This window comes from Pipistrellus kuhlii, unplaced genomic scaffold (genome assembly GCF_014108245.1).
Source record: "Pipistrellus kuhlii isolate mPipKuh1 unplaced genomic scaffold, mPipKuh1.p scaffold_m20_p_9, whole genome shotgun sequence".
NCBI lineage: Eukaryota > Metazoa > Chordata > Mammalia > Chiroptera > Vespertilionidae > Pipistrellus > Pipistrellus kuhlii.
The window spans coordinates 15,928,229-15,952,062 of record NW_023425595.1 but is presented as its reverse complement, the minus strand read 5'-3'; the positions used below and the strand labels follow the sequence as shown (position 1 = coordinate 15,952,062).

General features: G+C 35.8%; 1 protein-coding gene across 4 annotated transcripts in view; it reads left to right on the top strand.

Annotated features, from left to right (window-relative positions):
- METTL15 (methyltransferase like 15) overlaps window positions 1-23,834 on the top strand; it is a 148,295-nt gene that overhangs the window by 798 nt on the left and 123,663 nt on the right. For 2 of the 4 annotated variants that reach the window (XM_036427577.2, XM_045577552.1), the window contains exons 1-2: window positions 1,326-1,468; window positions 6,003-6,289. In XM_036427577.2, the coding sequence (XP_036283470.1) occupies window positions 6,020-6,289 (270 nt within the window). In that variant the 5' untranslated portion in view covers window positions 1,326-1,468; window positions 6,003-6,019. Of the gene's footprint in view, window positions 1-1,325; window positions 1,469-6,002; window positions 6,290-23,834 lie in introns of those variants that run through there. The other 2 variants (XM_045577551.1, XM_036427579.2) reach the window with 1 other exon arrangement.

The following is a 23,834-nucleotide window of genomic DNA, read 5'->3' as shown; positions in this document are numbered from 1 at the left end:
TAATAGTGTACAGTTGTGTCAATATCCCTACCCACTTGGAGCTTATATTTTGGTGATTCAATATCACCGTATAAGTAGGATGTCACAACACTAATGCAGAGTTTTATAAGTAAAACAATGTCTGGAAAACCCTTATAAAATGGACACCTACTTCTTATGGAAGAAAATCAGAAGTACTGTGCATTGTATATGATACATGTATGTTATATGATTGGTTTTGAACAGAGGATAGAGCATCAATAAGGTTATTAATTACTGGCTGCATTACATATATCTTAGCAAATACAATAGTGTGTGTGTGTGAGAGAGATGCTGAGTTTAATAATAAAACTAACAAATATTTTTAAAAAATTCACATGTACACCTCACTCTACAGTTCTTTTTCTTTGATGTCCCAGGCATATTATTGACTTTACATATGTTATGTAATTTAATTCTCAAAACAGCCATGAGATGTGGGTACTATTTATTTTATTGAAGTGAAAACTGCAGTTTTCAGGAAATCCCTAAAGGAAAAGTTTGTTTGAACTGTACAAACCATCAAATTCAGAATTGAGTAATTTGTCTCAAAATACTTTCCAGATTGAGGGATATTAAGATGCTATTAAAAAGAAAAAGAAAAAAGGTAAAAAGATTCTATCTAAATAGAAAGTTAAACAGGTGTTTTACCAATTTCTTATAAAATTGCATTGGTCATTGGTGACTGAGAAAGTAGATATCTTAAATTTCGTCGTTTTTGACACACATTGTTAGCTTCTCATTCTAACAGGTGTTTCCACACCTAATCTAAGTACTTATTTTAATTTAATTTAAAATGTTGCCTTACACTGCCATTAAGCAGTATTCAGATGAGCTCCGCATTTTTAAGGAATGTATACTTAGTTAAAACAGACCAATTTTAACATTGTAACCAATGCCACGACTGTGCCAGCTCTCTTTAGTTTGGCAAGACGTTAGGGATTACAACCGAAGGCGTAAGAGACGAACTTATTTCGTATGGAAATGAAGAAAAGAACCAAAACTTTAGAATCATACAGTGCTAAGGAGACACATTAACTGGTGTACAGTTAACTTCTATGTTAATTAGAACAGAAATTTAGCATAGTAAAATGAAGAATGGAGGCAAGTATAAAATGGAAAGTTAGATTCAAAGTTGCATCTGACATTTAAAAAGAAAAAGTAAAAGTGAACTAAATCCTGACATTGCCAGGGTCTTATTTACCAACTCCCTCTCCCCACCAAGGAGCACCTTTTGGAGACTCCAGCGCCTACAAGGCCCTGGGCCAAGGGGCTGGAAGCGCGGAACCAAAGGCGCAGGTCCCGGGTTGTGGGCCGGACGCAGGCCCGGTCTGTCCGTCTTTTCAAGTTTCCCCCGGGTTGGGACGGAGGCGTGCCACAAGTTCAGTTCCCCCGTAGTGGCCGTGGGTGTCCTGGGTTAGAGGCCAGCTGAGACATCTTGGTTCTTCAGGTGAGGAGACGGCGGCCCAGTCCCGGGAGCTCCCCCCGCGTCTGGGGGGACCTTCTGGAGGCCCCCAGGTCCCCCGGACAAAGGAGACAGCGCCCCTGCCCCCACCGCCCGCTTCCCCTCCTCCGCGCTCATTCATCCTGAGTTAAGAACTTTCTACAGTTTTATGTCGACCTAGGAGAATTCTTAGGCCAAAGGATGTCTTCTCCCCTTTCTCCTCCCCTTTTTTTTTCTCTCTTTAGAACGTTCACATTCTCTGCGTTCCAGCGCCAGGCTCTGGGTTCAGGAATTAAGTTCTCAAAAGTTTTCTCTGCGGAGAAAACGGACTTGCAGTGATGGCAATGGTTAGTCCCACTGAGGAAGTTGTATCGCTCACGTTTGTGCTTCGACAGTTAAAAGAGTAACCTGCCGGATTCCGTGGTCTCAACAGCGAAACCGGACTTTGGTGCAAAGGAAAGTTCAGTGACTTAGGAAGCCACGGATTGGGCCAGGTTTCCTGACCCCCTGCTTCCCTGCTGTGACCAGAGGGTACATATATTGCCTGCTTACATCATGTAGGGTGGCTGGTTCCTGGAGGATTGCAGGAGTGCTTTTGGGTTTCTGGTAGGAGATTGGGCAGCAGAGGACAGAGAAGGAACTTTGTAGTTTACCTCCTTGCAAGGTATTCAAGGAAACACCCAAAGAAGAAAATTATTGTGGCCCTTACTCCATGTTAACCCATTTGATTAGTAGTAGCCAATTGGTGCATAATAAAATCTTCAGGGTTTGTATTTTGAACGTAGTTGAGTAAATAGAAATTGAATATAGAAGAAAAGAATTAATTGCTGGCAAAGGCAGCATTTTTTTTCCTACCCTCCTTCTTTGTCCCAGGTGGTTCTGATTCCTATATTGGAATTGATGTTTTGTGTTTTAAACATTATCAAAGTTTGGACACACAATTTAGATTGTTTAAATACTTCAGATTGCACTATTTAGACCTATATAATGTATGACCTCTGTTGGGTACCCCATAGTATATTATTTTCCCAGGTAGAGTAGGACCAAGCAATAGGTAGGATATTGGTTCCTTAAAAAAAAAAAGAATATAATTTATGAGGTACTACAATACATAGTATAATTAAAGTGCTCTTCAGCTACATACGTGTATTAAATAGAGCCAGTTGTCTCTATGTTTATAGCGTAGAGGTTAAAATTACAGGCTCTGGGGATGGAATGCTGGAGTTACACTTCTAGACTTATGGCTCTAGAGCTATCTGACCTTTTCACACAGTGTTTATTTGTTTTCCTCGTCTGTACAATGGAAATGATAGTTCCTACTCTAAAAGCAGTAAGGATTGAATGACTTAGTACGTGTGTTTATTATAATTATTATGGTACTTAGTAAGTGCTTAATAAATGTATGCTTTTATTTTGTAAAAAATGTTAGAAATACTAAGTTAAAAGGTGGTTGAGTTTACTTATATACACTTTCTAGCTAACATAAAGCATAATTATTCATTTGGCTAATTTGTTGCTGCTGAACAATCTAGTTTTATTTAAAATGCTCATTTCCTTTTCATATATATATATATACATACACACACACACACACACACACACACACACACATATATATATATATATATATATATATATATATATATATTTAAATTTTGTTTTTGCCATATATTTCCTTTGCCACATAATTCTGTGTACTAGGTGGACAAGTTAATAATGCGGATTTTTTTTCAATAAATGGAGGTACACATATGTTGATATATATGCAATTTGATATGTATGCTATTTTGTTGTATTGACAGCAAGCTTCAAAACTTCATATGTCAAATTTTCTGAAGATGTTAACATCATAGATATTTTTATGCTTAAATGTGTCGAATTTCTTACCAACCAAAAAGAGCATTTGTGGAAAGTTTTAATTCATTACTTTATTTTGAAGAAAAGTGCTGCTGAATACTTTGGGAAGCTTATGGTGAACATGCTTCATCTCAGGATACTTGTGAATGCTGATTTAAAGGCTTTAAAAGTGATGATTTCAATGTGAATGACAAAGAACATCCAGGTCAACCAAAAAAGTTTGAAGACCAACAATTACAAGCATTATTGAATGAAGATGTGTGTCAAACTCAAAAACAACTTGCAGAAAGATTAAATGTTGCTCAGCAAACAATTTCTGATAATTTACAAGCAATGGGGAAGATTTTTAAGGAAGGAAAATGGGTGCCACACAACTAAATGAAAGACAAATGGAAAATCAAAAAGTAATCAGTAGAATGTTGATTCAGTGGCACGAAAGGAAGTCCTTTGTGCATCAAATTGAGACTGGTGATAAAAAGTGGATTTATTTTGAGAATCCCAAACGCACAAAATCATGGGTTGATCCATCCAGGTCAACTATCAACGTCAACTGCAAGGCCAAATCTCTTTGGGAAGAAGACAGTGCTCTGCATTTGGTGGAATCAGGAAGGTGTGGTGTATTATGAGCTTCTAAAACCAGGTGAAAAAGTTAATACTGATCGCTATGGACAACAAAAAATCAATTTGAACCATGCTTTGATTGTGAAACAACCAGTATGTGCCAGAAGACATGGCAAAGTAATTTTGCTTCATGATGATGCACCATTCCAAACTTCAAAACCAGTTAAAGACATGTTAAAAGATCTTGCCTGGGAAGTATTAACCCACCCGCTATATTCACCAGACCTTGCTCCTTCAGATTACCACTTGTTGATTGATGGTGCATGCACTTTCTGAGCAGGACTTCAAAATGTATGAAGAAATGGAAAATTGGGTCTCTGAATGGTTTGTCTCAAAACAAGAAAAGTTCTATTGGGATGGTATTCACAAATTACCTAAAGATGGGGAAATGTGTTTCTAGTAATGGACATTACTTTGAATAAAGCACTTTTGATGTTTCTCTTAAAATTATCATGTTTTCTCGATTATAAAATCCGCATTATTAACTGGTACAGCTATTATGAATTTGGTAAAGTTGACATGTTATCCTCAAGGATATCTTGTTGATATTATATTTACATAATATTGAATATGTAGAGATAGATATATTTGTATCTCTTCTATAGTTATTACATGTGTTAGCTTTTCAACATTATTCTTCATTTTCTATTGCAATACTGAAGGAATGCATGTTTAAATGGGATTAATGTGGGTTTTTTTTTTAAAGTATTTTGAGAAAGATTTTGTAAGGTTGGTCAGATAAGTGAAATTTTCTAAAACAAAACCTTGATAAAAATGATAAATCTGTAGAATCTGGAATTTATCCATTTATTTTCTTTTCAGAAAACGTTAAACACCTAGTGCACATCTAATTTTGTCGTTATAAAGGTGTGGGTTTTTCTCTTATATGACTCATATTTCACTGGAGACAGTTGTGTTAATTTGTTACTTACTGAAGTATGTCACATCAAAAGTGTTGTTTACAACCAGTTGAGCAAAAAGGCAAAATGTTTTCAAAAGATCTTCTATTAATACATTTACATTCCTTCTGTGTTTTAAAGAGTTACCTATTATAGAATAAAATAGAGCAAGTATGAAAAAGTGAAGAATATATCAACTTTTCACATTTTTTTAGGGCAAAGAACTGATAAAACAGTGGTGCTTATGAAATGGCAAATATGCTCAGCTTAGTGTTTATAAAGTTATAGTTTAGATTGAAAAGTAATTTCATGAAATAGGTCATGGTGACATGGTCTCAGAGAGTATCCACAGCAAAATTGTGAGATTTTTACTTTTCTGGGACAGTGAACACCTCCCTTTATTTTTGGATGTACATTCATAGTCTTTTTCCAGAAATGCTTTCTCAAAGTTAAATTGAAGATGAAGTCTTGGTATTATGAGATAAACAAATAGAAGAGCTTGAAATAAAAGATCATCTATACCTAACATAGGATAATATTTATAATCCCTTCGGTCATCCTGATAACTTTTTCAAATAAATAGTTCTAATGCATTGAACTGTTCTTTAGACTATTAAAATTCAAAAAAGTATATTTCAGAAAAATGACCATTAAGTAATTAATTTTCACATTTCTTATGGTTAAAACATTAATGGTCTTGGGGCTAATTAGGCTACATTAAAAATTACATTTTCAGCTGGAACTGGTTTGACTCAGTGGTAGAGCATTGGTCTACAGACTGAAAAGTCCCAGGTTTGATGCCCGTAAAGGGCATGTACCTTGGTTGCCGGCACATCCCCGGTAGGAGGTGTGCAAGAGCCAGCTGGTCGATGTTTCTCTCTCATCCATGTTTCTAGCTCTCTATCTCTCTCCCTTCCTCTCTGTAAAAAATCAATAAAAAAAATATATATATATATTTTTAAAATTACATTTTCAGATTGTTTCTTAAATTGTTTTATGTTCCTTGCTTTGTATAAGGAGATTAGTCACTCACACTTGTTTGAGATGATGAATCTGACACATTTTTGTGTGGTACATATTATATATTACTTTGCTTTTCCCCAATTATTATAACATCCTTTTAAAAAACCCAACAATCATGATATTTAAAATTTCTTTTCTAGATTTGTTGACGTTCAGAATGCTTCGCTATCCACACTTTTGTAGAACCTATAAAGAATTTCTTTCATGTTGGTTGGAAGCTGGCATATTTAATTTAGGTGTCTGCCCAAAACGGATACATGCTACGTCAGAACGATGTGATGAATTTGAACCCCAGGAGCAAACAAATCAAGCTGGATCTCATGAGTTTCACAGATCTCAAGACAGAGATTCTGAAGCTATGAGTAAACTACATATCCCAGTAATGGTGGATGAAGTTGTTCGTTGTTTGGCACCACAAAAAGGGCAGGTATGTTGATTTGCTTTTATTTTTCAATTGAGATATAACTTACTTATCTTAATAATTTTAAATTGCGTGACTCAGTGGGTTTTAGTATATTCACAATATTTTGCAGTGATCACCACTGCCTAATTCAGGAATGTTTTCATCACTCTATTATGAAACTCCATACCTGAAAGTATTCACTCTCTAATGTCTCCCTTTTAAAAAAAAAATATTTTTTTTAACGTGTTTTTTTTTTTTTTAATTCATTTCAGAGAGGGAGAGAGATAGAAACACCAGTGATGAGAGAAAATCATTGATAGGCTGCCTCCTGCTTGCCTCACACTGGGGATTGAGCCCTGCAACTAGGGCATGTGCCCTGATTCGGAATAGAATCTTTACTTCCTGGTTCATAAGTCAACACTCAACCACTGAGCTATGCAGGCTGGGCTGTTGTCTGCCCCCCACACTCCTTTTTTTTTTTGCTTCTGTCAAGCACTAATCTATTTTTTTGTCTATGAATTTGCCTGTCATTGACATCTATATATATAAAAGCCTACGTGAGTGGTCAACCACTGGACTGGTCAACCGCTTGACCAGTAGCTGTGATGCACACTGACCACTAGGGGGCAGACGCTCAATACAAGAGCTGCCCCCAGGTGGTTAGTGTGCTCCCACAGTGGTAGCTCTGCTCAGCGAGAAGCTGGTCTCATGGCTGGCAAGCACAGCTGCAGTGATGTGAGCCTCTCCCACTTCCATGGCAGTGTTACCAAACAGTGGCAAGCACAGCAGGGCCAGGAGCTGCACTGCATCTGCCATGATGGGCTCCTCCCCAGCTACCTGCTGCTTTGAGCACTGTTTCATCTCTTGTGGGATGTGGGACTGCCAGTTTTGACCCAACTGCGGGGATCACGCCGAAACTGGCAGCATGACATCCCCCTACAGGTCCTGGACTGCGAGAGGGCGCAGGCTAGGTTGAGGGGCCTCTAGTTTGATATAAGTGAATTTATACAATATGTAGCCTTTTTTCATCTGCCTTTTTTTACTCAGCATGTTTTCAAGATTCATCTACGTTGTAGCATTTTATCCCTGAATCATTTAGTTGTATGGATGTACCACTTTTTAAAAAAAATCTATTCTTCAACTTATGACATTTATGTTTTTGCATTTGGCTATTATAAATAATGCTGCTATGAACATTCATGTACAGCTTTTTGTGTGGACAATATGTTTTCAATTCTCCTGAGAATATACCTAGGCGTGAAATAGGTGACAACTCTATGCTTAACTTTTTGAGCATCTGCCAAACTGTTTTCCAGAGCTGATTAGTTTTGTCAGATAAGTATTTTAAAAGAAAAAGAACGTTAGACTGGCTAAGTGGTAGGGCATGGAAACTGAATTCTACTTTTCATCTCCTTGAGAATTTTAGCATCTTTTCAGGAATGACTGTAGACAAAGATAAAGATCTGACTTCCTGTTCTCTGTTTTCTTAGAGAAAGTGTGTGTGTGTGTGTGTGTGTGTGTGTGTGTGTGTGTGTGTAAAGAGGGGGGGAAAGAGGAAGAGACAAAGGGAGGATTATTGATTGATTTATGCTTAAGGAATTAATTCACATGATTATAGAGGGTTAATAAGTCCAAACTCTGCACAGTAGGCTGGCAGGCTAGAGACTAATAAGAGTTGCAGTTTGAGTCCAAAGGCAGTTTGCTGGCGGAATTCCTTTTTGTTCCAGGAGTCAGTCTTTGCTCTATTAAAGCTTTCAATTAAATTAGATAAGGCCCATCCATATTATGGAGGATAATCTGCTTTACCCAATCTAATAATTGTAAGTGTTAATCTCATTAAAAAACAAAAACAAAAAAACAGCTTCATAGAAAAAATCCAGAAAAATGTTTGACTATTTGGTATTAATATCACCCATAGTATTAATATTAATACATAATATTAATCACACTTGAGTTATTTATACCATTGCTGACAGGATTACATAAGGTCTAAAATATGAAAATGCTTTAATACCTATAAAGAGATCACAAAAATATTAGGTGATATGATAGCCAAAAACAAAAAGAAACCTCCTGAAAATTAAGCATATTTACAAATGGGAAAAAAAATCTTTATAATTGTAAATTATTTTCAAATGTTATTTACAATTAAAGCTGATAATTTTTATCTTGTTGACTTCAGAAACATGACCTCCTTTTCTAGAAACTACTGTTATTAACTAAATCAGTCATTTTCATTTAAAAAGTCATACCTTCTTTAATTGAACTGCCCAAGTTTGAATCTGTTGTCTAACATGCATGTGTGATCGATCATTCATACACAGAGCTGTTAATTTTTTTTGAGACTTCTTCAAATTAGATTGCACAGTTTCATGAGTAAATTTCTAAGCTATATGCATAAGTTTTGCTAGAATGGCTGGATGTTGCACATATATAAGCCCATCAGTGATATGACTCAGATCACTTTATAACAATTCTCTGTTTCCTTATCTTCAGGCAGTATATAACAAAATAAACCTAGTATTCTTAAATAGATAATATGTATTAGACATCTAGCTCAGTGTTGTTGCATAGTAGGGACTCTACAATGCACATGAAAACGTAAATTAAGAATTTAGTTAAAAAATTAAGTTGGATAAAACCTATTAAATATGACTTCATTAAAATGAAATTCTCTTCATTGTCTTTAAGGTTAATAATGCAAAGATAATAATATCTTTATCTAAATGTGTTTTTATAAAGTATATATAAATATATACAATATATTCGAGATACATATGAATAGGATGGGGCAGTTAGTAAAGAAGTAAAACTCGATTAAATGGCTTGTATTTGACATGTGGAATGAGAAACAAATTGCCTAAATTTGGTGAAACCTAATAGTAAAAAACAAATTTATTTTACACTGACCCATGAAGTAGAAAAACAACCAAATGCAAACGCTACCAAGTCTCCTACTAAATCAGTATTGGATCTGTGGTTTTTCTAAAACAAAGTGGAATAAAATTATAGACAGCCTACAACTTGACCTACCATGCTGTTTCATTCTGTTCAAGTTCCTGACAAATGTAATGTTGTTTTATTTTGACATTTCCATTGTTCAGATTTGAGTTGGGTTTTCTAGTAACTTCATATAAAAAGTTTAATTTTATGAATGCATTTCTTAGTGCTTTCTTATGAGGTACATTTAGAGACAGTGTTATTTCTTACCTTTCCTGCTGTCTGGCAGACAGCTTTATTCAGTATTCCCTTAATCTTCAAGTAATAAAGAACTGGTGACAGTCCTTGGACAGGAAAGGTCTGCATTTCTTGCAGAATCCATTATTTGCTTTTTCTCTTCCTGAGCCTTTTCCCCAAAATCATTTTCCTTTGCAAATGATGAGTCACACACTCACTTGTACCCATCGCCCACTTAATTACTGTTTTTCACATCACCTTCAATGGAGAATTGTAAATTAAAGTTTTGGTCATAACAGAAACTTAAAAAAAATCTCGATACAGTTTTGAGTGAGGCCTTGGTCATCTAATAGTAATTTCTTTCCTTTAAAAAAATTTTTTAAAAAGATGCTTACCTAAAGAAAAGAATAGATTTTGGGAGTTTCTTCTGCATCATAGCCAATATACTATATATTATTTTAGCTTGGCAAATACATGCAAAACATTTATGAGTTTGATTTAAAAGAAAAAAAATTCTTATCTTCATCTCCCTTGAGAGGTACAGAAGGAATTAAGTAAATTATAAATCTTTCTCTTTGACCAGTTTTTGTATTTCATTTTCTGAACCAATCACTTGGTAAGAATGTATCACTTTTTCTAAGAACATTTTTCTTGCTCCTGGAGATGTTTGATTGTAGGCTACCTTGGTCAATTTTTTATTTCTAATTTCTGAAAACTAGAGAAAATAAGCATGATCGAACCAAATTGAAGATGGTGGCAGTTTGGAGGATATAGGAGATTTTGTATTCTTTTCCATTAGTAGTGCTAATTTACCTTGGTAGCTTGGAGTGATAAGTTATGAAGCAGATAGGGAACATGCAAGATTAGTACCAGCAGCTTTGTAATTTTAGACAAGTACCATGGTTGTACCTCAGATTCCTCATCTATATAACCTACCTCAGTATGGTCACTGTGAAGATTAGATGAGTTTGTGTATGTAAATTGCTTAGAGTGGTATCTTCCAGGTAGTATGTGTTCCATAAACATTTGCTGTTATTATTATTATGGGAATAGAAGTTCAGGATTGATAGCTAATACAATAAAGTTTAAGAGAAAAATGCCAAGAGACAGCAAATATAGAAATAAAAATTTCAGCAAAGAAGGAGCCAACATGTCTGGAAGTGGAAAAGTATTCCTTTCTCTGCTTGGAACTCTCCTCCTCAACATCCCTTAGGTCTTGAGTCAGATTTAATTTTCTCAGGGAAACTTTTTCTGAGTTTCCAGAGAAAGTGGGTCTCTCTGCTACACATTTATGGAGTCATATACTTTTCTTTCATAGCACTTATGATAATTTGTAATTTTTATGAGATTATTTGTTCAATGGACAATCAGGCTAGCAGAGGAACAGTTAGGCATCAATCAGGCTGGCAAGGAAGTGGTTAGGTGGTGATCAGGCTGGCAGACAGAAGCGATTAGGGGCAATCAGGAAGGCAGGCAGGTGAGCAGTTGGGAGCCAATAGTCCTGGATTGTGAGAGGGATGTCCGACTGCCTGTTTGGGCTCGATCCCCATAGGGCAGTTGGACATCCCTCAAGGGGTCCCAGATTGGAGAGGGTGTAGGCTGGGCTGAGTGACACACTCCGCATGCATGAATTTCGTGCACCAGGCCTCTAATTAAGAATAACAATATAGAGTAGTATAAGATTTTATTAATTTTTAAAAATTTTAACTTACAAAATATATAGTTTTAAAAATCACTTACCCAAATACAACTCAATTAAATGTGGTTCCATAGTTAAGAAAAATGATCTTTTATGTCTAAAAGTCAGACATATATACTAAATTTTTAAATTTATTTAAGAGCTGTTTTCCTAATACATTAATAGAGATCCAAGAAGAAAACAGGTCCATTTTGTGAGGGAAGCTCATACAAGTGAGGGTTATTGTTCACAAAGCACATTCGCATGAGTCATCTTGGGTACTGCTTACTCTTTATTTAGGTCAGCACTAGTCCCTGATCAATAGTCTAATCGTAGTTACTGCAAGAGGCTAGGTCCAGTGGTTCTGTCTCTTCAATTGTTTTTCTAAGTTCCATATTATTTTTTGTTACGAGAGGTAGGAAGTGTACCTTGACCTTGTGAGTTCTCATAACATTTTATTTTACTGTTCTTCCAATACCTTCTCATATACTAAACTACTGAGCTGTAGGTAGCATACTTAAAATGTTATTTTATAATAAACCAAGTTTCAAAGCTTTATGGTGAATCATCTTGTAATCTTCTGTGAATTCTCTTTTACTTTTTCTTTGCGTGTGCTCTTTTTATCTCCTTTGGGTAAAACAAATACCATTTACCAGGAGGTAATATGCATTTAAAGATTTTATTTACTCTGATGAGTGTTGTCTTAGAAAGTATTTATGTACATTTTTTTTAGTAACTTATTTTCTCTTCCTTGTTCTTTATAATCTTTAAATACTTGGCTTTTTGGGTCTTTCACATATGAGATGTTATATCATCTATTAATTTATTTACATATATTAATTTAAGCATATATTTTCTCTTTGTCATATTTATTTTCTCTTTGTGTCATACAGCATTTCTTCTATGTTTATAATTAAATTTCTATAAAGAGCCTATTTTTTTCTTTTGTTTTATTTTTTTCTTTCTTTCTGTAAAGTAAAAGAAATTAACTCTGAATATTGAATGTATTCATAAAGATGGAGGATTTTCCACATGAGGCCAATGTATGCTGGGAAGAATATTATTAATAATAACAATATAGAGTTACATAAGATTTTACTGTTTGCAGAGCACTTTTATATATTATTATCTGTGCTTTTCATTAGTACTAATCTCAGTAGGGTTTTGTTCTAAGTATTGTGTTACCTGTAGGAAGGACAGGAAATATTTCCAGTGTTTCTGTTCTAATGGAACCATGTAATAATAAATGCTATAGGTTAGAATAAAATGCTTCTAGCTATTAATCCGATTACAAGGTGTGCTTTTCCCCTAGACCACATGTGTCAAACACAAGGCCCGCGGGCCAAATCCGTCCCGCCAGGCCTTGCAATGTGGCCCGCACCGCGCTGTCATCACTGCACTCCGCTGCATTTCCATCACAATGACAGTTTATGACTGTTCAGTAAACCATTCGGCCCGCGATTTAGGCTGGATTTTAGATTTTGGCCCCTTCTCTGATTGAGTTCCACACCCCTACCCTAGACTGTTAGTGTTAGTTCTTATGTGTCTAGTGTTGGCTACAAGATCTTCAGAACCTGTACTAGGCCCCTTAATTCCATAGGTTAGCCAGTTTGGTTTTGTCCTTAGAGATCACTAGCCTCCACAGGACACTAGGGACTACTAGTTCAGTGCTCAGACATCTAGAGTACATTATGCTGCCTTTGCCATCACATCTCAAATCTCAACTCATTGGCCAGCTCAATGGGTTTTTCAGAGCTTATTCCTAGATTGATTGTTCACTATGTCAAGAAGACCTTATAGTTATGACAGGATAGGGAGATAAATTGCTCATAGGAAAGTATAGGATAAATTGGGTACAGCCATTAAATGATTGAGGCTTAGAAAGGAAGATAGAGGGAAAGGGTGGTGTCAAGGGAAGGAAATTGTAGAAGGATGCTTTGAAGGAACAATGTTAATACTATAAAGGGAAACAATCTTCCATCTTCTCTGTATGATTCCTGTCTTTCTCCAGCAACTCGTTGCTATGTGTCTGTTCTCTATAGTTTTGCTTTGACTTTTCCTGTGTAGCAGAAATCATGAGAGAATTAAAACAAGTTTAGTCATCCTCTCCCTTTTCAAATGATCTTCACTATGATTCTATGAAGACTAACTTTCACCAGTATAGGATATCATCACCCAGATGATTTTTTCTTTCAGCAATATATGTGAAACCAACATTTTTAAATAGGAAGCCTTAATTTTGCTCCATTTAAAATGATCAAAATATTGAACTACTTTAATGAATGAATATGAAACCAACCTCTCTTCCTAGCAACTAATTTAGAATTTAAATGCAAAGTGAGAGTTGTTTTAGAAAGGGGAGAATGGAATGTTTTATGATGTTTTCTTGTTTTAATATTTATTTTTGTAACATCATGTTAGTAATAGAAACTGCCCATATTTTTCTACAATTAAGTTTTCCCTAGAAGAGCCAGTAGCTTAAAGGCATAATAGGTAATATACAATTAAAAAAATTATTTCAGGATTTATGCAAAGTAAGCATTATGAATTATTTGAGAAACATATCAAGGACATTCAATCATTTCTGTTTAATGTTACTAGGCCTTCTGAAAGCCAGGAATGAGAAGAGATGTTAGTGTCAAATTCTCCATTTCCTGTAAAGTCTTTTATACCTAGATTGACACCATTCTGGTTCAAATATCCTGAATATATAATTAGCTTACAATTTATTGGGGGAGACAGATATTTATCAAATAATCATCCAAGTGGAATTTCTAAGCCTTTTGCAGTTTGATAAAGATAAATAGTATCCATCTAAAATTCTGAAATTTTTGTTTGTTCATTTTATTTTTTATTTCAGTGTGTTCTAATTATCATTTTTTATTTTTTTATTTTTAAAAAATCTCACTTGACACACTTGGTTTTTTAGTTACCTATGGGGAAATCTAAAAATTGTTTTTATAAATTATTAATGCTTTAATTTTGTCAGAAATATTCTTTTTGAAGTTGTAACCATCAAAATAAAAAATGTTTTTTGTTCATGGCTAATTTAATATGTACTACCCACTGAGTATGTTTCAGTCTATTTGGGCTGCTATAACAAAATACCACAGACTGGGTACTTATAAACAGTAGACATGATCTTTGCTCCAAAGGAGCTTTTGGATTAGTGGGGAAGACAGACATATCCCATATAATAAAAGCCTAATATGCAAATTGTTCCCTTGGGTGGTTGTTCTACCAGGAGTTTGGCTGCTGGCTGTGATGTGCACTGACCTCCAGGGGGCAGCACGGAAAGTAGCGGGTATCAGCAATGGTGCGCTAGCAATGGGCAGCAGTGGAGGTGCTGCCAGCCCTGATGGGCTCCGATGAAAGCGGGACCGCAGAGAGATGGTGGATCAGGTGAGGGGGCAGTGCCAGATGGGGCTGTGGGTCTGAGGGCACGAGCTGGGGTCTGATCTCAGCAAGCTACCTTGAGGGACCCCACGCATGCATGAATTTGTGCACTGGGCCTCTAGTATCAAATAATCATTTAAGTAAAATTTTCACTGCCATTCAAGATCATGTATGTGATCACTAAAAAGGAGGATTTAAGCTGGTGGAGGAGGTCTGGTGAGGCTTGCCTGAAGGGGAAGTAACCACAAACCAAAACCTCAAGAATTACTAAATAGAGCAAAGAGTACTTCAGAAAGAAGAGAACATGTGTAAAGATTTGCTGTTGGGTGAGAGCAATGTAAGAATGAAGGATTGGAAGCTAGCCACTGAGTGTGCCAAAAAATAATAAAAAAGGGGAAATGGTGAAAGGTGAAGCTGGATAAGGAGGTGGAGGTCAGATTTTGGTTTACCTTTTTAAAAGATTGTTCTGTCTAAACTATTGAGCGAGGATTTGTCAGACAATTAGTTGAAGAGGAATGGACATATTTTAAAGTTATTTCAGAGGTAAAAAGCATAGGACAGAGCCAACATTTATTAAACATCATTTCTCTGTCAGACACTGGTTTAGATACTGAGGATACAAGAAAGAAACAGTAGAAGAGATTGCAGAAACAAAAAATTCCTTAAAGGTATGGTATATATACTATATATTGCTCTGGGGTGATAGTAAGGAAACAATTCATTCTACCTGAGGTTTCATAGAGGAGATGAAGGCTAATATGCATTTTCAGAAGTAAAGAGGAATTTTTTAAGTGAATAAGGAGAGAAAGAGAGTTCTAGGTATGGAGAATAATTTGTGCAGAGGCAAAAAGGCATAAAAAAGCAACACTTGCTGAAGCTCACATGAACGATGTCTAAGGCAGGCTAAGGATATGGAATTTGTCTTGTTGGAGATGGGAAGCTTTGATACTTTTCTCTCTCTCATGCCCTCAGATTTGGCATTGACTTTCTGGAGTTGAAGCTCATTTGGGGTTAGAATGGAAAAATGGGCAGTTGGGTTGGGATATATGGGGCTTTTATTTGAAATGTCCACTAACAGAAATGAGAGGCTAGAGGTAGGAACTAGATATGGAGGTTGAATATACTTCAAAGATGATATTTAAATGCTTGATACTAGATGTGATTGTCAAGGTAGAAAGTACACCTTGGATAACATGTACATTGAATATCAAAGCAATAAAAATTTGGGAGGTAAAAAAAGAAAGGAAATAAAAATTTGGTACTTATGTTAAATAAGTAAGAATATGAATGGCTGCATAGTCTAATCCAGCAGTCGCCAACCTTTCGGAACTCACGGACCACAAGTGGTCCGCAGACCACCAGTTGCCGACTGCTGTATTACTCTGGAACTATTGTCCCAGGACTTAAAGAAGAAGGTTATTTTGAATATAATAGATCAAGTAAAAGGTGAAAATTATTTATACTAATACCTTCAATAACTGGACATATTTTACTTGTATTTAGGATTAAGTCATCTTTTGCTATAAGTAATAATATTTTAATCTAAATTCCACAACACTTGTTAATAAATGTTTACATGTAAAGTGTGTCTGGCACCTAGTAAACATTTTATAAATTACTAGGGACCTGTTGCAGGAATATTCCTGCAAGACTTCTGGTGGACTTCCTTCCCGCCACTGCCACCTCTCCCACCCCCCACCCCCACCTCTTCCACTGCTGCCTTGCTTTCTACTTTCCCTCCCTCTTCCTTCTATGCTGTCTTCAGTCTACACTCCACACTTCGTCTGCTTATACAAATTAACTGCCATCTTTGTTGGGTTAATTTGCATACTTGATATGATGGGCTTGTGGGTGCAGCGGAGTGATGGTTAATTTGCATATCACTCTATTATTAGGTAGGACTAGAGGTCTGGTGCATGAATTCGTGCACAGGTGGAGTCCGGCCAGCTTACCCCAATTGGGCGATGGGGCCTGGATAGCAAGGGGCAGGGACCACCCCCTGGTTGAAATCCAGGTTGAATTCCTAGTCAAACTTTTAGTCGAGGGGACAATTTGCATATTAGCCTTTTATTATATAGGGTAGTTCTGGTTATTTTTATATTTGCAGCATGGGGGATAAAATAGTGAACAAGTAGATTTGTTAGGGGAAAGAGAGAGAGAAAAAGGACATAAGTAGATGTGCATATGTAGGAACTAGAGTAGTTGTAGGCAGAACATCTGAATTGAAAATTTCTATCAGCATATGTTGAGCTGATGAAAGGTGCAGCAACTGACTGAGAGTTGAAGGTCACTGGATTTGAGATGAACATATTGTAACACATCAGATGTTTGTACTTATAAACAGAATGACTGAATGCAACATCTGCACATGTAGACTGACAAATGGGTGTTGTACTGACCTCTTAAATATGAAAAATGGCATTGCCAAACTGTGATTTGATTTTCTGAATGCACAGCTATTCTTGGTAAAGTTTCTCTCAAATTACACAGTAGTTGCATTCCTAGAAAATTCAGTTCTTGTGTAAGTACTGAGTGATATGTAAAATAAAGTTTGGTTTCAGACTTACTCGATAATTTCCCTCCTCCTCTCCTTTCCCTTTGATGAACTGTATGCCATGTAGAATTTGGGTTATTTTGCAACATCCTGCTGTGCATTTCAGGAAGGTTATCCAGCATTCCTGTACTTCATCCATTAAATACTGGCAGTATCCTCCAATTCTTTGTTCAGTCTAAACACAGTTTCAAATGCTCCTATGGAGCACCACTGGGTTAGGGGAAAGGAGTCACAGAGTAGGATGTGGAGTAATTAGGACAAAGGGTCCTATTTTACACAGTGACCTAAAACCTGGAGCTGTTAGGAAGGGAATTAACTGGCAACAAAATTTCAGGCATAATCCTGATGTAAAGCTGTAGTGTTTCAAGAAAATAAAGTTGTGGGTTTTTTTGTTTTTTGTTTTTCACCATCTCAGCCTCCTGTCCTTATTAACTCTACCCCACTCCCACCCTGCAACCCACCCCAATGCTGATATAGCTGGGTAACCCGGTTATGTTAACAGTTGGTAGTTTGGTACAGTAATAATTTTTTATTGGATTTGGTGAAAAGTATAATTTCAGCATAATTTTTCTTTCAACTATGTAAGCATTTTCCTTTCTACTATATTTCCTAGCATTCTTTTCCCACATGAAGACAGGTGCAAATGCCCGTTCCTTCCCATTTAAATGTTTACTTCTACCTATTTTTTTCTGACCATCAGTGAGTGTGTTGAATAAAAATGTAATAATTGAACTTCTGTGTTTTCATGAGACATATCCAAAGGCACTAAATGCAGTGGAATCACTGCAGTTTCATCTGATAAAGTTTTCATAGAGTCTCCATCATTTGATATTATCAGTTTTTGCTCTTTTGGAAAAATCATCTTATTTGTAGCAGTTGACTTCTGGTGATTCTAATCAATCTGAAGTAATGCCTTTGAATCATTAACATTTGAAGTCCAGTGAACTGCTATTTTAATATAGTGCTTGTTTAAAATTAGGTGACATTTGTAATATGGAATAATATTTTTCATTTTAAATAAAAAATTAGGATGATGAAAAATGAATACCTAAATAATTAAATGAGATTTGTTAAGGTTTTCAGCTTTACCTATAAAGTAAAACCCTATTAGTATCTTTGACAGTAAAAATTAGAAGTAGTTCCTGACGTATACATGCTTTGTGAAATATATTTTCACTTTCAGTCTTTCCTGGGGGAATTGTAGATGCCATGAAAATCATTATGATTAGTTATTAATTATTCTGCTCCTTGGGAATCGTGCAGAGAAGTCAGAGTTGTAAAAATGAAATATATTTGTTTGCCTTATAAAGGTCATAGCAACAGATATGGTCTTGAGTTGGAGCACTGTAATGGTCACAGCTGATTTAAATGGCACTATGTAATTATATCACAATTACATGCATGGGTGGCATCTCTTATTAAGTTACATTTCTTCTATATTAAAATATATATCATCTTCATATGAGGAAAAATTAGGTATTTCCTAAAATCCAATTTGTCTTGTTCCTTAACCTTAATACATTATTTAAATTATATTTAAGCTGGTGGGAAATAATCTTTTCTCAATGTTTTTTTCTTATTTTATTGTGAACTTTTAATAATCTTAAACATGAATTATATCAATTAACAAATTAATTTCAGCTGCTTCTCAGTTCACCCTGTGGGGGTTTACCCCATGAGATTTTCATAAGCTATAATTGAATTTATATTTACCCTACATTGTGAGTTTTTCAGTTATCTGTCCTTCAAAATTTACTTTGGTGTGGCATGTGGTGAATTATTTCCTTATCTTTGATACACAATGCAATCTTTTTTTTTTTGTTTTTTACTTGTTTGTTTTTTGTCACCACAGACAACTTCCTGAAAAGTTTTGTGAAAATCAAATTTCAAAAACTTCTCTTATTTTAACCTTATTATAACCTTAGAATGTTTTATTTGAACAGAATATTGAATTAATTTGCATTCCAAAAATCAATACAAGTTGGATATGATTGAAGGGAAGGTGCGTTTTGTAACTTTCCATTTTAATTTCCTAAAATTTGGAAGTCCACAGACCTACTGGAATAATGATGCACAAGGAAATTAATTGCAGCTTCTAAATCTTATAAAATAGAAAGTTTTATGTGATACTTAAAATATGTTGCAAAGAACAAAATCCTTTTTGTTCAGGAAGTATTACTTGAGAGTAAGACAAGGGGGGGTCTTAGGGTATGTAAATTTTGTAGAGTTTTGTAAGTTTTTCTTTAGAAACATCACCTTTAAAAATGCCTTTTGGAGTAATTGGGTTAGAAATAGTGGCTGAAGGGTGAAAGGAAGGTGTACAGTGCATTAAGGCGGATTTTTTTTTTGGAATATGGCAGGAAATAGGTTATCTTGGGGATGGGAATTGTGACTCAGATTAATCATAAGACTTCAAGATAGTTTCAGCCTTACTGTAGTCATTTCAGTCTAGGTTCTGGAGTTAATGTATTAGGGAAGATTAAAAAAAAAGACCTATGATAGCCAGTCTACAGGGTGGCTTCCATTGATCTTCACTTCCTGTATTCCTGATCTTTTGTAATTCCTTCCACAGCAAATTTGGTTGACCAATGTAGCCAATGAGATATTACAGAAATGATGGAAGATGAGTTCTGAGGCTAGGTCAGAAAAGAAATTGTGGCATCTTTGTCACTATTTCTTGGATTGCTTGCTCTGGAGGCCATTACCATGGCATTAGAATGCTTAATCAGAACATGGCAAGGTCTACATAGGGTAGAATTGAGTTCTGTTGCCAAAACCCAACTCCAGGTGAGTGAGCAATCTTGGAAGCAGATCCTCCAACCTCAACAAGCCTTCAGATGAATGCAGCCCTGGCTGATGCTGTGCTACAACCTTATGAGAGATCCCAAGCTTATGACAGACCCCAAGCCAGAACTACTTATGTTTTTAACTGTTTTTGTATTTCTGACCCATAGAAACTGTGACATAAGTGTTTATTGTTTTAAGCCCCTAAATTTATGGTTATTTGTTAAGCCGCAAGGGAAGAAATATATACAGATGAGATCAGAGTTTCAGTTGTGGTAGTTGTAATAAAGAAGTTTGCACTGCTATGTGAGTGGGTAACAGGCTTCTGATTTAGTATAGGGGCTTGGGAAAGGCTTATTAGTTTAGATCTAAGAATAGGAAAGAACATTTTTGACATGAAATGCTGTTGTGGGAGACAACAGGGCACTTTTGAGAAACCTAAAGAAGACCAGTGTGACTAAGTGTAGAGGATAAAGAAGAGATGGAAAGAGATGAAGGTAGAGAGATAAGAAAATGCTGGGCCTGAGGGCCATACTAAAGATTTTGGTTTTAATTTAATAGCAATGGGAATCCATTGAAAAGTTTTTGGCAGGGTGTGAGAGCATGGGGTATAACTAGATTACATATATATTTTATAAAGAACATTTAGATTTTCTTATGGAAAATATATTAGAGGTGGTAGGCTGAGAATAGGTTGTATATGGTGGATAGAAGGAGACCAACTAGAAAACAATTGAATTTATCTAAAGAGGTGTTTATAGTTTGGACTAGAGGTAGCAGTTTAGATGGAAAGGGATGGGCAGATTTGAAAGGTTTTGTATTTAAAATAAACAAAATGTGGTGAGGAGTTAAATAAGAGGTGAAGAGAGAGGGAGCTGTTAAGATAGATGGCTTGACCTGGTCATTGGATAAAAGCTCATTTTTTGAAGAAGATGATTTTTTTTTAATTTCTTTATTGATTAAGTTGTTACATATGTGTCCTTATTCACCCATTACCTTACCTATCCCCCACTCAAGCCCTCACCCCTCTGTTGTTTGTATCTATTGGTTAGGCTTATATACATGCATACAAGTCCTTTGATTGATCTTCCCACCCTCCCCCCCCCCCCCATACCCCTACCCTTCCCTCCTTTCCCTCTGAGGTTTAATGGCGTGATCTATGTTTCTCTGTCTCTGGATCTATTTTGTTCATCAGTTTATGTTGTTCATTATATTCCATAAGTGAGTGAGATCATGTGATATTTATTTTTCTCAGTTCCATCCTTGCTGTTGCAAATGGTAAGAATGCCTTCTTTTTTTACCACAGGATAGTATTCCATTGTAGAGATTTACCACAGTTTTTTAATCAATTCTTCTGCTGACGGGCACTTAGGCTGTTTCCAAATATTAGCTATTATAAAGTGTGCTGCTATGAACATAGAGGTGCATATATTCTTTCTGATTGGTGTTTCTAGTTTCTTGGGATATATTTCTAGAAGTGGAATTACTGTATCAAATAGGAGTTCCTTTTTTTTTTTTTTTTTTTTTGAGGAAACTCCATACTGTTCTCCACAGTAGCTGCACCAGTCTACAGGTGTGAGATGGTACCTCATTGTTGTTTTGATTTGCATCTCTTGGATGATTAGTGACTGTGAGCATGTTTTCATATGCTTCTTGGCCTTCCTTCTGTCTTCTTTCGAAAAGTATTTATTTAGATCCATTGCCCATTTTTTGATTGGGTTGCTTATCTTCTTTTTGTTAAGTTATATGAGTTCCCTGAAAATGTTGGATATTAAGCCCTTGTAGGTGATAACACTGGCAAATATGTTCGCACATGCTGTGGGCTTTCTTGTTTTGTTGATGGTTTCTTTTGCTGTGCAAAAGCTTTTTATTTTGATGTCGTCCCATTTGTTTATTTTTTTCTTTAGTTTCCATTGCACTAGGAGCAGTATCAGTGAAGAAATTGCTTTGGCATATGTATGATACTTTGCTGCCTGTGGATTCCCCTAGTATTTTTATGGTTTCCCATCTTACGTTTAAGTCCTTTATCCATTTTGAGTTTATTTTTTGTGTATGGTGTAAGTTGGTGGTCTAGTTTCATTTTTTTTTGCATGTATCTGTCTAATTTTTCCAACACCATTTATTGAAGAGACTGTTTTGACTCTATTGTATGTTCATGCCTCCTTTGTCGAATATTAATTGAGCATAGTTGCTTGGGTCAATTTCTGGGTTCTCTATTCTATTCCATTGGTCTATATGTCTGTTCTTGTGCCAGGACCAGGCTGTTTGTATTACAGGCTTCGTAATACAGCTTAAAATCTGGTATTGAGATCCCTCCTACTTTGTTCCTGTTTCTCAGGATTGCTGTGGCTATTTGGGGTCTTTTTTTATTCCAGAGTTGATTCTAGGTCTGTGAAATATGCTATTAGTATTTTAATGGGGGTCTATTGAATCTATAGATTGCTTTGGGTAGTATGGACATTTTAATGATGTTGATTCTATTAAACCATGAACACAGTTTATTCTTTCATCTGTTTATGTCTTCCTCTACATCTTTCAGTGTTCTGTAGTTTTCCGCATATAGGTCTTTTGCCTCCTTAGTTAAGTTATTCCTAGGTATCTTAATTTTTTTAGTGCAGTGATAAGTGGGATTGCTTCTTTAGTCTCTCTTTCTGTAAGTTCACTATTGGTGTATAGGAATGCCAAAGATTTCTTGGCATTAATTTTGTATCCTGCTACCTTGCCAAATTCATTTATTAAGTCTAATAGTTTTTTGATGGAGTCTTTAGGGTTTTCTAGGTACAGTATCATGTCATCTGCAAATAAGGACAGTTTTCTTTTCCAATTAGATGCCTTTTATTTCTTCTTTTGTCTGATCACAGTGGCTATTACTATGTTTCATTACTATGTTGAACAGGAGTAGTGAGAGTGGGCATCCTTGTCTTGTTCCTGTTCTTAGGGGAAATGGTTTTAGTTTTTGCCCATTGAGTATGATGTTGGCTATAGATTTGTCATATAAAGCTTTTATTATATTTTGTTTTGGACATGTTTTTAGATGCCTTTAAGATGTCCAAAATGGAGTTTCAATAATTAGTTAGATATATCATTCAGGAGCTTAGAGGAGAGGTCTGAGTATGAGACAAAAATTTGTCCGATTTACTTAAGATCTGATCACTATTGTGGTCAAAAGAACACAGTTCATTAAAATGACAATTATTTTATTTATTTTTTAAAATGTATTTTATTGATTTTTTTACGGAGAGGAAGGAAGAGGGATAGAGAGTTAGAAACATCAATGAGAGAGAAACATAGATCAACTGCCTCCTGCACACCCCCTACTGGGGATGTGCCTGCAACCAATGTACATGGCCTTGACCAGAATTGAACCTGGGACCTTTCAGTCCGCAGGCTGAAACTCTATCCACTGAGCTAAACCGGTTTCGGCAAAATGACAATTATTTTAAAGTAATGCAAATTTGTTACGAATTTCTCAAAACTACGAATGAAACTGGGAGCACAAAGACAAATTTTTTTGAAGGCTTAGGAAGAGGAAAGTCAGGAAATACTTCTGAATAGTGATGAATTAGTGATTTTTGTCATGTCATTAAGTAAGTAAGTATGTAAGTAAAAACAGAAGCCATAGGCTTGGACTATTTTGCCCTGTCCTTGAGTAATTGAAAGAGTATCCTGATCCTTAAGTAGCTCTGTCATTTAATGGTTGGAATAAGGAAGGTGATCTTAGAGGAGTACTGATTGGCATCTATGATCATTGTTGACTGGAACCTCTGAGCTAACTCCTGCTTCAGGTCTTGGCTTAGAAAATGGTTTCTTTGGGAAGTCTTTATTGACATTTCTTTTTCAGGTGAGGTGCTTCTCCAGTGGGCAGTCAACCCTATTATTGTTCTTAACATTCCTGTAATTATTTATTTAATTATTTATTCAATTACATGAGATCCTCCATACTATAACCGCTGGAAGGATGGGACAAGTTCACCATTGTT